The 16,947-nt window shown below is 35.8% G+C and overlaps 1 protein-coding gene across 4 annotated transcripts in view; it reads right to left on the bottom strand.

Moving 5' to 3' along the window:
• STRN (striatin) overlaps positions 1–16,947 on the bottom strand; it is a 91,354-nt gene that overhangs the window by 35,869 nt on the left and 38,538 nt on the right. For 3 of the 4 annotated variants that reach the window (XM_030311312.1, XM_030311313.1, XM_030311314.1), the window contains exons 3-6: positions 16,576–16,649; positions 7,938–8,016; positions 4,938–5,105; positions 2,928–3,063 (exon numbers count right to left, since the gene is read on the bottom strand). In XM_030311312.1, the coding sequence (XP_030167172.1) occupies positions 2,928–3,063; positions 4,938–5,105; positions 7,938–8,016; positions 16,576–16,649 (457 nt within the window). The remainder of the gene's footprint in view (positions 1–2,927; positions 3,064–4,937; positions 5,106–7,937; positions 8,017–16,575; positions 16,650–16,947) is intronic. The other variant, XM_030311315.1, reaches the window with a different exon arrangement.

The following is a 16,947-nucleotide window of genomic DNA, read 5'->3' as shown; positions in this document are numbered from 1 at the left end:
TTGTTGTTCTTACTTTTTTTTTTAATGTTTATTTATTTTTGAGAGGGAGAGAAACAGAGTATGAGCGGGGGAGGGGCAGAGAGAGAGGGAGACACAGAATCGGAAGCAGGCTTCAGGCTCTGCACTGTCAACACAGAGCCTGACGAGGGGCTCGAACTCACGAACTACGAGATCATGACCTGAGCCGAAGTCGGATGCTCAACCAAATGAGCCACCCAGGCACCCCAAAACTCCTGTGTTTTTAATGGTTAGGCATAGAAGAAAAGTATGGTTACCAACAAAGAGTAGGATTAGTAAATGGGAAGGGGTGGGGTTTGTTGTAATAAGCACGTATTACTTTTCCTTACATCTAAGGTTCCACTCCACTCTTACCTTCAGTGAGTTTACAAATCAGCTTAAGAAATTAAGGCAGATACAAAAAAGTTAGGAGTTGTACAGGGTGCCACAAAGATTAGAAAAAGGGATAGAAGGTCCCTTTTCAAATCATTAGAAGAAATATAACATAAATAGGGACAAGACTGTGACTAACACAACAGTTAATGATTCTTAATCCCATTACTTTTCTTCCTAAGTATCTGAATGTGGAGACTAAATCTTGCTGGTGAAGTTACCCTTCAAAATTTTAAAGATAATCACTTTATATATACGTGTATAATTTCAAGATCATTATTACACATAACTAATGGTACTATGATAAGAATGAAGACCATGATGGTAAAGAAAAATAAGATGAAGAGGTTGATCATGAGGAAGAAGAAGGAAAGAGGAGGAAATGATCCAGAATGTAACTCAAAGAACAATCAAACTGTAATAGAGGGTAAAGAGCAAGATAAGAGAACACAGCAGTTTTTTGAAGATACCACAATACTATTTTATAGCCTACACACAAATAAAAGTTACTAATGGCTTTGTTCCTATATTTTTGTAGTTGAATCTATTAAACGATTTTGATTAAAGAAATAACAGTTTAAAAACCTGTTTGTTCACGAAACATTTTAATAGAATAATTTTCAGCCATTCTCTATATAGCTTCATGATACGTTTTCTAAGTCATGCTTATTCATTGCTACATAGAGTTAGACTTTGAAAGTCCTTTTGGTATGTGGCTATTAACCTGCAGCCATGAAAATGAGTGTACAGTATCCTAAAAATTAGCAAAGCTTTACAAAGAAATGATTTGTTTAGAGATGTTTTTTCCTGAAAAGCTAAAAGGATTTTTGAATCCAGTGCTTAAGTGGGGTTAAGTATTTTATATTAGCTGTGCCTTCACTGCTTGGTCACAGAATTGCTACAATCTGCACTAACTGGAAGATAGGAGATCTTTATGAATTTGATTACTTAAAAATTCTTGAAACCAGTTTACGGTTAGGAATTTCTAGGAAGACCATACTTAATACTTAGAATAATCAACTTACAGATTTTCTTAATATTTAAATCAATATAATGGCTAACAAATAATGTAAAGCATCATAATCAGCGATCATTTACCACTGAGTTACAAATAAAGTATTTTGATGGGAAAATATGATCTCAATGCAATCAGCCCATAAAAATCACAAGGCAGTAGAAAATTTCCAAATGACTAGGACAGAGAAAAGGGATCATACAAGTTTAGGCATTTTCTTTTCATATAGGAAATTAAAACACATGCTATTACTACGTATTTGCATACGAAAAATTGGGGGTGACTACTTGAAGTTCAAATAATGCCCATGACAAGCCTGTACCAGCAGAATGCTACTGAACAGTGGCTCAGGGAAATAAGAATCCGGAAGTAATAATTTGAGAGTCTCTGATGGAAGCAAACGGCATCAAGAACAGAGGAGTTACACCCAGAAAGCGTATACATCATTTTCATATACACCATCTCATTTATTCCTCACAAAATCCTCTGAGGATAAGATGGGTATTATGACCTCTGTTTTACAAAGTATAAAACTAAGCCTGAAGGATAAGAAGCACAGGTAACTAGTAACAGAAATGGAACTTAACCCCAAGGCTTTCAATTCTAGGTCCAGTCAGCTTCCCTACCTTGCTTTCTACCTTACTCTTCTTAAATACACATGGAAGAGGAAATGTAAACATTTTTCTAAACAAAGCATGACCTCATCTATTACTTAAAAGAGGAGAAGGATGGGAAGAAGAAGAGAGAGAAGAGAGGAGGAGGAGGAAAAAGAAGGGAGGAAAAAAGAAGAGAGGGAAAATAACAAGAGGGGCTGAAGGTGACAGAACGGAGAAGGGAAGAGAAGGGAGAAGAAGCAAGAGACACTTCTTATTCCAGGAAACTACCATGGGAAAGTCAATAAATTTATGAAGATCTAAACAAAACTGCAGAATAACTTAAATCTGTTTGAAGAAATCTAATGGAAGAGTTCTGAGAGTCTGTAACATTTGTCTACCAAAGCAACCCAGGCAAAAGTCACAAAAACCTCATCAATTAGAGGTGATACCAGTCGCCATCAGGCACCATAATGGGTCTGTCAGTTCTATTGTCTTATAGCACCAATAACGCTGCACTGGTATAACACACACATTTTTACCACATTCACCAGCTCTGCAGAAATACTGAAATGTTTAATGAGCTAACAAGTCAAAGAGTAAGGACATTTCAAGATTTTTTTTTTATATTTTAAGTAATCTCTCCACCCAACATGGGGCTCAAACTCACAACCCTGAGATCAAGAGTCACATGTACTACTAACTGAGCCAGCCAGGTGCCCCAAAGAGTGAGGACCTTCAAGAGAAAGCTGCCATCCTAAAAATATTCTTGAATTTTAACTCAATACTAAAACTAAAACCTCTTAGATTAAATGTCCCCAAATTCACACACACAAAAAAAGTTAAGAGTTTAGGTTGAAGAACACAGATTATTTTTAAAGTACACATAATGATCCCTAAAAATATTAATATCTGAGTAACCAACTCACCGTTGAAGTATCAATGATGCTTTTTTCTCTTCCATCAATGTCATCATCTTCATCTTCATCACTGAAATCTGCAGCTGCACTTTCAAGGAATTTGAAATTATCCAGCACGGAGGCAGAATCTGTTAACTCGGATTTTCTGGTTTAAAACATGTACGTCTTGCTCAGTTCATTTTTTAAACTTAACATAAGAATTAATCCATGATATGCTGCATTAACTTGTCTATATTATAACTATGACCCCTCAAATCATGTTATGAACGACACTGATTCTTATCCATTACATTTCCATGGATTTTAATTGGAAAAGCACTATAGGAAGTGGTTACTCTTAAAGTACTTTACAATCATAACTATTCAGACTAATGGCCCCTCCTGATTCAGTATTCTTTTGATCCTTAAGTCAAACTTAATGTATTTCTTTTTAAAAATATTTTCTTTTTAAACATTTAAAAATATTTTCTATTTTTCTCTATTCTTTTACTCTCTGCAACTCTTCCTCCAACAATATAAATTTCTATAACTAAAAAAATAACTAGTAGGTCAATTTTCTCTGATGCAATCTTACATTTCTGCTGAACAGCTAAGGAGCTGAAAAAAGTAAATGTGCACATGAAATAACTTATTAGTCAAACTAATATTACTACAAAACTTGATCGTGTTAATGAATAAACCATTCATTTTCAAAATGACTGACTTTTCAAACATATACAATTTTAATTTAGTCCCTCAAAATAAATCTAGTAAATAATTTTCTAATAGCCAGAATAGAATGATTTCTCTCCAGTTCATTAGGAAATGTTTTAGATAAAAGGCATTTTCTTAAAAAAAAAAAAAAATTAACCAAAACTATGGACAAAATTTTCAAAACAGATACATCTCAAATTTCAAATCTGTTGAGAGCTATGTTTTTGGTTTTTTTCCACCCTATTCTCTATCCCTACATAAATCAGACAGATTCAGAATAATACCCTTTTCAGTTTCAAAACACAGGTCAAGGACAAAACACAAGACAATTAGAGTGGTCTTTTCTGAACATCTTTACAATGACTTACAATAACCCTTTAGGTAAAACTATAATCAGGAATAAGGCCTGCATTGTTTGTATCTACACAAAGAAACAATCTAATCTTACATTTATAAAAACAAGTTAATGTAGTCTTAGTTATTACTGAATACATTTAAGAAGGCTCCAATGACATTTCTTTAGAGAACTTATAAGTCCTATTTTTGAGCCTTTATACCCATATCCCATAATTTTAACGTTCCAACTAACAGAAACGATGTTCCTACTAGAAAACGTATAGAGTTCAATTTAAACCATTCTTATGGCTTTAACATGCATTAAAATGAAGTAACATAATATTTAGACTTTCATAGAATCTTTGGCTTTTTATTTAAGAATCATGCCAACATTTTGTTCAATAAAGAATCTCCTTATTTAACTGTTCATGTTCATTTTAAACAAAATTACGTGTAATTGTATGACATATGATCCAAAATGCAAAACAAAATATTTCAAATAGCTATTGAATTTCTCACACTGATTCTATCAATTAAAAACATAAACTTAAAATAGATAATTTTTCAAAAGAAAGAGGGGTTACAGTATTATTAAATACACAAACATGGTTAAAAGTTTTACTTCTAAAAAATTTGAGGAATTTATAGGAGTTCTAGATCACCAGGAATGAAATTTCATTTTTACAGATTTGAACTGAATTTTGAAAGATGATCTTTTGTGAAGTTCTAACAGTAAGTGACTGAGCTTCAAGATATTAAAATCTGTATTAAATCTATAAATTTCAAGCAAATAAAAATATCTTAAACAAAAAATATTATAATAATCACAAATAACTCTAATCCCTATAGGTTATCTTCTACCAAATGAAATTTCCATTTTTTAATTAAACTTTATAAAAAAATTATTCCTGTAACAGTATCTAAAATTGCAAGTATCACAAGTGTCACCCATAAACCAAAATTATTTAGTAACCCAGACAAAATACTCACCCAATCATTGCTGTCTCTTTAACTTCAGCCTCTGTGCCATTTATAACTGAGTCCTGATTTCTGTCATCTTCCCTGTCCGTGACGTCACTTGAAAAGCCCAAGAGAGCTCGTACTCGTTTAGATTTCACATCTAGAATAGTATCCGTGTAACCCACCTCCTGTAGATACCTGTGTGCGAAGAGGATTCTTACAATCCAGTCATTTTGGAATCAGTATTCTATAACTTAACATGTAAATAAAAGTATTTCTTTAAATCCATTGCCTGCAGAAGACTTAACAGTACAGTACTATGCTGGTAAGACTGGCTAATAAATAATCTTCCAGCTGCCAGATGGAGATGTCTCTTGCAGTACCAGCCTCTACGGTCACTGAAAAAAATCAAAGAACTATACAATACACTATTCATTACATTTATCATAAGAAGAAGCTGTTCCTTAATATACCTAATAGCACATTCTTTCTTCTAGGCAGGATTGGAGCAAACTCACTCTCAGGTCCTTAATAAATTACTATTTTATAACAGTAATTATTATAACCAGTACTCTTTTTACATTTCTGCTATAAAGTGTTTTTGGATCAACTGTCTGAGAGCTAGAGAGAATATTTCTAGCATATCTGCTTTCCTCCAAGACATACAAGAAGAGTACATTCCAAAGAGTCATTTCTACAGAAAGGAAGCTTTTATCCTAAGCCAACTCTAAAGTAAAAATAGCCCACAATTCAATTGTGGATGTGGGATGCGTGTGTGCACGTGGGTGTGTGTGATACTGAGAGCCAGCGGCACAGAAAAAATAGGTTTGTACTGAGAGCTAGACCTGGTTCTAAAGCCCATTTCTGCCACTTTCTTCCTGTGTAACTTTAATTCTCCTGAACTTCAGCTTTCTTCCCTCCTAAGAGTGACACATCTAGTACATTGGGTGGCATACAGAAGGCATTCGTTATCCTTTAACAGCAAAGATCGATCAAAAAAGACCAAAAACGGTAGCAGCAAAAACATGAAAAAGGCAAACGTCATGCCAAAATACTGTCATTAACAAATGTGACAGACAAATATTAGGCATGAACCTATAAGTAAGCATCAAGTCTATGAAATGAAAGAGAAAACAAAGGTGGACAAGATAATTAGTTTCGGGTCAGTTTATTTCAAGATCAGGTATTAACAGATTACAGCTCAAAGAGATATTTCACAAAGATGTGTGACTGAAATGGAGTAAGTGTATCTTACCAAATCAAGACACTCATTTTTCAATACTATCCAATATTTATAGAAAGGTTTTGATGAGGGGCACTCAGGTGGCTCAGTAGGTTAAGCGTCTGACTCTCGGTGTCAGTTCAGGCAATGATCTCACGGTTAGTGAGATCAAGCCCCGCATCAGGCTCCATGTTGGCGGCACAGAGCCTGCTTGGGATTCTGTCTCTCCCTCCCTTTCTGCTCTTTTCCTGTATGTGCACGTGCACACTCTTGTTCTCTCTTTTAAAATAAAATAAACTTAAAAAAAAAAAGGTTTTGATTAAAATCTGAATAAATGTTTAACTTTCCTGAATTTAATTAGTTGTTCTTACAAACCAATACAAAGGTGTTATATTTTTCTGTTTTTAACACTTGATACATACCTATCTTTGTCAACAAAATCACATTACAAGTAACTGTTTTAAAAACTGCTCTTTCCATAGGTAAGTTGGCTTTACTAAAGAAAACCTCTTTATTCATTGATAGAATGTCACCTTTTCTTTGAGGGGGCAGATTGTGAATCTTTTAAAAGTTTTTGAAAATTCTCTCTCAGATTGCTCACTATGATAACCACTTCTCATTTAAAAAATCATCACTTTAAGAACACTCATTTATAAAAAGAAAAATTCATAATCATATTTAAGACCAAAGTGAGGGCACCAGTGAAAACCACTTATTAAATATTAGTGAATTCTCATTTTCTTTAACTTTGAATAGATAACAAATACATAAAAGGACACATTTTAATATTCTCTCTGCCATTAGTCAAAAGGAATGGCCGGCACAAATCCACTCTGGAAACCATAGATGTAGACTATTCACAGGAAACCCCAAAATCCAAAACAGGTAGTAAATTTCATTTTACTCAAGCACAAATTAGAATACCAATTTCAAATGTGATATGCAAGAACCAGGCAGTGAGCTGGTAAAGCGGGTTATAGCCTACCACCTGACATCTGAACCTCATTCCAGCTTTGTTTCCTCTTTATAGTCTCAAAACACATTTTATAGGAGAAAGTACATGTTAGTGCAATATCTGCAAATTGGGAAAATTAAAGAAGTTCTTCAATTTATTTAAAATAGAAAGTTTAAAAAACAACCCAAAATTTTACATCTTAATATTGATTAGACTTCTATTAGGACACACGTATATTCACGTACAAAAGATGCAAAAATAACTTTAGGAATACAGAATTCTTTAAAATGTAAACATAAGCATATATTAAAATTTAGAAGCTTAAAATTAATCTCTGAGGGATGCCTGGGTGGCTCACTCGGTTAAGCATCCAACTCGATTTTGGCTCAGGTCATGATCTCACGGTTTGTGGAATTAAGCCCCAGGTCAGGCTCTGCTCCCAGTGTGGAGCCTGCTTGGGATTCTCCCTCTCTCTCTGCCCCTCCCCAACCCCCCTCAAAATAAATAAATAAACACTTATTAGATATACTCTTTGATAAAGCTAAAATTATAAAATAAAAGAATTTATTCTTGGTAATTCTTGTTATATTTAATAAAAAATGAATTCTACCACAGGGGGAAAATGTATAATATGAAAAAGGAACAGTAATTCAATTAAGTTTTTTCATACCAGCAGTCTAACAATAAAAGAGATAATATTGTACTGAGTTGCAAATGCAAAAAAAATATATGCATATATCTATATATATATCTATATATAGATATATCTATAGATACATATATAGATATATAGATATATATACGTGTACCCTGATGAAATATACTTCTCTTTGTTTAACCACAGGATACTTACTGTCTGAGTAGTTGTCGACCTTGTTTCCACATTAACTGGCTGTTTTGTTGTGGCTGTACCTCTGTTTCATTACCTTCATCTGGAAAACATTAAATCATAATAAAAATGCCTTGCTTTGTACATTAGAGAGTATCTCAATTCATAAAATATGTCCAATAAAAATTTATTAGATCAGAATATGCAAAACTACACTGTAAGGTATGTTTTAGGACAATGTAAATTCTGTTTTTTAAATCTAATTTCCATAACAAAATATAAATTCATTATAGCTACTAGATTCCCCTGAGAGTAGCAGAACTAAAATAATGACATTTTCCCAATCTCTAGTAGCCTAAGAATTTTCCTCCAGGACAAAGACTGACTCAAATCAAGTCATACAATAGGAGTCCAATGAAAGTATTATGGAGCACCACATCAGAACTAGAACAAAGTACTCAGGAATGATGACAGAAAAGCCAGTCTGGTAAAGAGTAGATATAGGTAAGAAATAATTTCAATCCACATCTATTTCCTTCACTAGTTATTAAGTAAAAACCTCAAGTATTCTTTTGAAGACGTTCCTTGAATGAAAACCACCTAAGCCCCGTAAAGCTTTAATTCATCATTTGGTAGACGCTGAACCCTTTTAAGATAGTAAAATGAAAAGAGCCCTCTCTGTGATAAATCTGGACTACAGAATTTCCAAACTATACTGACTCAACTTTAAAAATACAAAAAAAAAAAAAAAAAAAAAACCAAAAAGTTCACACTGTTCATCAGCCCTTGATCAAACTGCAAGAAACTGTGATCTCTTACAGGGTTTTATTCAAGTGGAGATATAAGAGAGATTGGGAAAATTTGTTTTATGATTTTGATGTTAAGCATTTACTATGTTCCAGATGCTATGTTAAAAACACATATGTTATCTTTTTTAATCTTTACAACCCCAAATCCCCATTTTAAAGATGAGCAAGATGAGTTTTACAAGTTAACTGTAAGATTCCCAAGTTAGAAACACAGTTGTAAGGTGCTGAAATCACATGTGACTCCAGAGTTCTGTTTCCCTCTACATGCTCTCACTACAGCGAGAAGAAATTAAAGAAATAAGTAAATGAGAATCTGGTCTTCCATTTTCGATTTTCTCCTAAAATAGTTAGGCCAAGCTCTGTGATATACCAAAGAAATAGCAGTCCAGTGGGGGGTGGGAGGGATTAAGATACCTTAAAAAGATAAGAGTACTGTGGGATAGGATGACTTCAGAGGGTATACTTTAAAAAAAAAAAAAAGAGGGCAAAATGATGTCCCAATATTAAGGAAAAACAACACATCTGCTTCCATTGACCCACAAATTCAGGAACTATGGTTCACAAATGGTTCCACAAATTCAGGAATACACTATGGTATGTTCTAAATATATCCCCTTTTTAAGTGAAGTAAGTAACCTATACCTGCCAAGTGAGAACATGTGCATTGGCATTTCAAAAGACTAAAAATTTCAGATGTGAAAGAACTTTTGAGATCATTTAATTTCCCATCATGGCCCGAATTCTTTCTATACTATCCTCAGATATACTCAACTGTCTTTGCCTACTTTGGCAGCTCATGATGTTATTACCAAAGTGTGACACATGCACTCAATGGAATACTACTCAACAAGGAATGAACACACCAACAGGAATGAATCTCAAATGCATTGTGCTAAGTGAGAAAAGCTAGAATCAAAAGGCTATATTTATTCTGTATGATCCTGGAATTCATATGAGTTTCTGGAAAAGGCAAAACTACAGGAACATAAAACAGATTAGCGGCTGCTCAGGGATTAGAGTGGGGAAGAAGGGTAGTAGGAACAAGACCATATATGTTTGTGAAAACACTAAAAAAGGTAAATTTTGCTTATGTAAATTATATCTTAATAAAAAATAAATTAAGCCAAATCAAATAAGAATGCATCTTCACCCTCTTTAAAAAAAAAAGTGTATTTGTATACTGATATAAAATTTGACTCCCTGGGTAACGTATTTTTTTTTAAAGTCTTGGATTAAAATAAAACTTCTGTACATGTGAACCTAAATTTTCCCACCGTTCTTTATCCAAGTTAAAACTCACAGTTCTCTCAATCAACTATCAGAGTCACTCTTACCTTACCAAGTTTAAAAAAAAATGACATCAAAAAAAGTGAGGATTTTATCTAAAGTGGTAAGAGTTGAATTGCTTGGTAATATTAAAAGTACTTGAGTCGTACTTCCAGTGCAGTTGGAGAAGAGGGACCCAATTTACCCTCCTGCTTGTAACAAGTACAAAACAAATTAGATGAAATCATGGTTAAGACACTGGACATCAGGCAACAGAGGAAGATGATCCCTGAGAGAAGAGAAGCACGGTGAGCCCTGTGATTATTCCCGCTCACTGCCTGGACAGCGTTTCTAGATCACAGCATAGGGAGGGAGAACAAAAAACAGTATCTGAAGAAATGATGAATGAAAAGTTCCAAGTTTCATGAAAACTATAAACCCACAGATCCAAGAGACTCCACAAATCCCAAGCACAAGAAATATAATTGGGGGGGGGGGGGGACTATACCATAGCACATCATAATGAAATTGCTTAAAACCAATGATCAAATGAAAACTCTTCAAAGCAGCCAGAGAAAAAGGTCACATTCTACATACAGAGGAATAAAGGTAAGTTTGATAGAAGGTATCTCATCAGAAACAATGCAAGCAAGGAAAATAAAGATGTTTCAGACACACAAAGGCTGGAAGAAGTCATCAGCAACAGCCCATACTACAGGATACATAAAAGCCCTTGAGGCAGATGGAATATGATGCCAGAAAATATGGATCCCCACAAAGGAATGAGGAGCACTGGAAATGTATACTTTTTGTATTATTTAAATCCCTTTAAAAGAGAATCGATTGTTTCAACAAATAATGAATGTAGTGTGTGACTTATAATATAATACAAGAAAATATGTGAGAACAACTACCAAAGAGAAATGGAAATACGTGGGTTCTCACGCTACAAAAGAAGTGGTATACTGTCACTCAAAGATAGATGGCGGTTTAAAAAAAAAAAAAAAAGAAGTATACTATTAACCCTAAAGCAACCACCAAACCAGCAAAGAGTTATAGCTAATAAGTGAGCAAGAATTTCTTGGGGCGCCTGGGTGGCTCAGTCGGTTAAGCGGCCGACTTCGGCTCAGGTCATGATCTTGCGGTCAGTGAGTTCGAGCCCCGCGTCGGGCTCTGTGCTGACAGCTCAGAGCCTGGAGCCTGTTTCAGATTCTGTGTCTCCCTCTCTCTGACCCTCCCCCGTTCATACTCTGTCTCTCTCTCTGTCTCAAAAATAAAAATAAAAAAAAAAAAAAAAAAAAACTTTAATAAGTGAGCAAGAGAGAAAATAGAACCATAAAAAAAAAAAAAAAAAACTAGATGAATCCAAAAGAAATCTAAAAGGAAAAGGGAGCAAAGAACAGACTGAACAAACAAAACAAACAGCCAAGGTGGGAACTTTAAATCTAACCATATCGATAGTCACGTGAAATGTAAATGGTCTTAAACATCGTGATGAAAAGGTAGAATCTGTCACTCTGGATAAAAATACTCTATTTTGGGGGCGCCTGGGTGGCGCAGTCGGTTAAGCGTCCGACTTCAGCCAGGTCACGATCTCGCGGTCCGTGAGTTCGAGCCCCGCGTCGGGCTCTGGGCTGATGGCTCAGAGCCTGGAGCCTGCTTCCGATTCTGTGTCTCCCTCTCTCTCTGCGCCTCCCCCGTTCATGCTCTGTCTCTCTCTGTCCCAAAAATAAATAAACGTTGAAAAAAAAAAAATTTTAAAAATACTCTATTTTTAATAAGTACCTGCCTTCTAATATTAAATAGAAGAAACTGAACTATGGAAAGATAAATAAGATTAACATAATCTGGGGTAATATTCTCCTAAAACAGAAATGTGAAGGTTTGGAAATAGAACAAAACAGGAAAAAAAAAAAAAAAAGGCAGAAAGGAAACGAATTTTACAGTGAAAAATGTTTCAGAAAATGTCTGGATTATCAGTTTGAACAAAAGTAGTATAAATGGATAAAAGATCAAGCACTAGGAAAATTCCTGCTTCTTTAAAGTTTACCCTGTGGTGAACACACCACCTTCGACCCTCTCCTCGTCACTGTCCTCATCACTGTCACCTACGAATCCCTCGATAACGCTCAGAACCAGGCTTACATGCTTCCTCTGCAACCAAACGTTTACATCATCTTGAGCAGTTAACATTCGTGTGGGTGATCCACCTTAGCCTCCCCACAACCACCACCCTCTCTAGCTGTCAGACCTCAGATCCTGTCATTATGAAGAACAGACACAGATGCAAACTCACTCTCTGAGCATATCCTTCAGGCTCATACTCCCACCTCACTAGTTCTTTCATTTAGCTGGGACCTCAGATCAGGGGCCAGCAAATTACAGCCTGCAGGTCAAACGTGGCCCGCTGCACTCATTCATTTCTATGTTGTGGCTACTTTCATGTTAGGATGTCAGAGCTCAGTAGCTGCAACAGGTAACATATGGCCTAGAAAGCCCAAACATTACTACTTGGCCCTTTACGGGACACCAGTGTGCTGGCCTGCTCCAGACAACAGCCCATCCCCTTACTTTTACCCATTAGCCTCCTTTTTGTCTTCACTTCCTTCCCTCCCTAGTTTTAGTTCACGGTCTATCACTGCAACTGTTCTTTAGCCAATATCCTCAAGTTACTCCTTCCTTTTGTCTCTCCATAAATTCAATGAATTCCATTATTAACTATTTTCATCCTACTTAACTTCCACCCAAGCTGTCAAGGGTGTAAACCAATGCTTCTATATAAACTCATGATCACACACCTTGACTGGACCCTTAGCTTTTCTCAATCCTACTATTTGTTATCAGTTTGTCCTCCTGCTCACTATTATGTTAAACCTTCTCTACTTTTCTTAAACCTGTCATACACTCTTAGCAGATAATCCAGTCTTACACATAAAGCTATCATATTAAATACCCACCACCAAACTGAAACCCAAACTCACAAACCCAACACCTAACTTCTAAATTCGTTCTTGGGAACAATAAAAGACATACTCCTCCCAGCATTGTCCAGCTAATTCAGAATCCAGTCCCTATCACTTCTTCAGATACCTTCCTATTTTAAATACCTCTTCTCTTTCCTTTTTATTTGCTCCTCTTCTAAGAAACACTTGCACACATGTACACACACACACACACACACACACTTTCCTTGACCCCATGGATCCTTTCAGCTGTCCCTGTTCTTCACCTTCACAATCTAAACTTCCTGAAAGATGACTACACGGAGTCTTCATTTTCCATTCATGTCTTTGTTTCTGCCCTCACCCTTCTCCTAAAACTGCCCAAAATAATGACCCATGTATCACTAAATCTTAAGGCTACTTCTTCAGAACCTCTGGCCATTACTCACAGTGCTGTAGAGTCCTTTCCTGTGAAATCCCTCCGTTCTCCTGGTTTCCTTCCCACCATTAAGATAATTCTTATCAGTTTCCTTTCCAGCTTTCTACTCTTCTACCAGTTTTGTATTAGAGATCCTGGTCCTCCTCTTACTGTGCCTTAAGTCCCTGGGTGAGTTCTTCCTCTCCAGCGACCTGAGTGCCCTTGGTACTGCATGCTGAGGCCTCCCAAATCTACATATCCAACCCAGACCTCTGGTTGGAGCTTCAGACCCACACAGCCAGCTGTCTACCAGCCAGCTTCACTTGACTGCCTGACAAATAAATCCAAGAGTGAACCCATCATTTTCCAAATCTACATCTGAGCTAGTTCGCAAAACTGGCAGTGTGGGGGCCATCTTTGAGTTTTGAGTGTCCCTGTTTTTCATCCCTAACGTAGAAACAAGAACGAATTCCTGCAGATTTTACTTCCTAAGTACTTCCTGAACACACCCACCCTCCTCATCTCCACTGTCAGTGCCCTGTGAAGGCAGCTTTCCACACTCAGCCAGGTGTGTCCCATCACCCATCCAGATCCTCTCTCATATGCCTGCTACACCTGCCGCCCGTGGGGTATAAGAGCAAATCTGATCACAAGAGTTAAGATCCTTCAAATGCCTTCTCAAAACTCTTAGGATAAAATGAGAATCCTTAACATATTTTACGAGACGCGTGTAACATACTTTACCATCTGCCCCTCTGGTTAACTCTCTAGCTGCATCTAGAAACACTCCTTCCCCGGCCTTCCTCTACTAGCCGGTTATTTTATTTCTCAAATGTGCCATATATCTTCCCTCTGTCTTTCTCCTACCTCTCATTCAACAATAATTTAGTAAGTTCACTTTCCCTGGCCAGTTCTTACTTGTCCTTCAGACGCTAACTGTTCATTTCCTGCAAAAAAGCCTTTCTTGACTGCTTAAGCCTAGACTTGGTTCCCCTGCTATTGTGCTTCTTAACACCTATTACCTTCCCCATTATACAGGTCATTTTATTGTAATCACTTTTTTCTTATCTCCCCTGTAAAAATCCAGTAAGGCACTGTTATCTCATTCACTGAATCTGGTGCTAGGTCTGACAAGCACTACATATTTAATATTTGTAAATAAATAGTTTGAAAGATCAGTAGATGAACTCACCCTTGGTACTATGTGTTGTATACTAAGAAAATAAACCTGAAAGTTAGGAATTATTTCCTCTATTTTTCCCAGTTTCAGATAAGGAACAGAACAATCTCAGAAAGATTAATACCACAGGTATTTAAAGTGTCAGGGCAGAGTTAAGAACTTACACGCATAAAAGTCAAACTTCTTCTAGAGCCACTTGTTCACTTATAAACATGTTGTATATATTGCAACTAGACCTTTACTAGGTGCAAGTTTACTCCTAAATTAATATTGAAAACATTAACTAAATTAAAAGTTTACTCCTAAATTAGTATTGAAAACTTAGGAAATAAACTACTTTATATAAAAGTACTGATTGTATCCCTTCTGTGAATCAGACAAGGTAACTTTTAGGACAGCCTTTAACAAATAGCCTACATTTAAAAAAAGAAAACAAAATTAATTTAAGTGTATCTCAAGTCAAAAGAAGAGACACCAGAGTAAGACAGAACAATTTAAAAAAACAAAGCAAAAAAACCAAACCAATGATCAACTGGTACCACTCTAAATCTCAAGGACTCAATATTCAGCTGTGGAAATGCGTACACTGAATTCAATTATAAAATCAGTGGCACGTTCAGAACTTACTTTGTAAATTTTTTTTCATACATTGTCAAATATACGAGCAGTGTGGTTGGGGCGCCTGGGTGGCTCAGTGGTTAAGCATCAGACTCTTGATTTCGACTCAGGTCGTGATCAAACGGTTCGTGAGTTCAAGCCCCACATCGGCCTCTGCGCTGACAGTGCAGAGCCTGCTTGGGATTCTCTCTCTCTTTGTCCCTCCCCTGCTCATGCTCGCTCGCTCACTCTCTCTCTCTCTCTCTCTCTCTCTCAAAATAAATAAACAAACAAAAAAAAGCAGTGTGGTAAAATAGGACTAATATGAATTTTGGATTCTATACATATGGGGCACCTGGCTGTCTCAGCGGAAAAAACATGCAACTCTTGACCTTGGGGTCATGAGTTCAAGCCTCATGCTGGGTATAGAGATTACATACATTAAATAAATAAACTTAAAAAATATATATGTGAATTTTCGAGTCAACAGACCAGGGCTCAGATCCATATTCCCATTACTTAATAGTTGTGTGACCTTGTACAAGTTTCTCCACTTCTCGGGGTTCAAATTTCACTTAGGTAAAATTAGAGACATGTCATCTTTACGAGTAACTATTTTATGAGTAACTATCTGAAGCTAATATACACAAAGCACCTAGCCCAAGGCATGTATTTCAGCAAATGATATAAACAATAATTGAGATCTTCAGATATTTGATCTTGAAATTTAATCTGAAATTATGTCAAAACATTCTCATTTGAAACATAGTAACTTTTGAACAACTTTTCTTACTATCCCTTATACCTACTAATGTGTCATTTACATCTATATTCCTTAATATCTGATTGCTTACAAAGTGCTATTTTTGTAGGGATGAAAAGACAGGAAAAGAAAAAAGAAGAAATAACACAAAAAGATAATAAAAGTTTTAGCTGTTAAAAGATGGTCTGGCTGCAGAAAACTCCCATGGGTAAGAGAGTCCAAAAACAATCTTGCACCTGCAGCTGAGGGATGAGGTTGAGGAGATTAGGAATTCTCTGTTACTTGAGAAGTCTCTGAACTCCATCATCCCTTCTCTTTCTCTCAGGATTTCAAGGGCATGATGTACTTTAAAAAGCACATCTCAAAGTTCCCATTAACATCGGGGAAACCCAACAAGACACAGTTATGTCAGTGCATTACTCCATGAATTCTGGTCCTTCCAGTAAGTGGAGAACAAAGGAGAAAATGGGAGGACGAGGAGGAAGAAAGGGGAAGAGGGAAAAGGAAGGAAGGTGTTGGAAAATAATCTAAATGACACTAAATGTTTGGTGCCAAAAATGAGGTCAGAAAAAATAACTAATATGCAAATAATTAGAAATTAACTTGCCATCGTAAGTATTATTGCTACAAAAAAACTAGGTATCAACTTCTTTTTAATCACTTAAACTTCCTTTAAAATTAGCTTACCAGAATCATAGCTTGGAGGCTTCATATCTCCCTGATTCAATTCTGTCCCATATTTCAACTTGTGGTATTTGGCTCTAACAAAGAAATAAGAAAATACAAACCATCTTAAAATATATTTAAATTAACTTTAGGATATGTAATAGGAGTAGTCATCATAGCCTTCCATGGTGTCAAAGTAGTAATAAAAAGTGCTTGTCATTATTATTATTTTATTGTTGTCATACCATCAAGTGCCATCATAACAAATAGAATAACACTGAGAACCACAAATCTTTGTATAATTACAAATGAACGATATAACATTCTAATTTCTATAGTATTCAAATTTTCTTGATGATCGCCAAAGTACAATTCTATTATAAAAGCAGTAGA

Source organism: Lynx canadensis, chromosome A3 (genome assembly GCF_007474595.2).
Source record: "Lynx canadensis isolate LIC74 chromosome A3, mLynCan4.pri.v2, whole genome shotgun sequence".
Taxonomy (NCBI): Eukaryota; Metazoa; Chordata; class Mammalia; order Carnivora; family Felidae; genus Lynx; species Lynx canadensis.
Note: the sequence above shows the minus strand (reverse complement) of the source record. Positions and strands in the feature narration are given on the sequence as shown.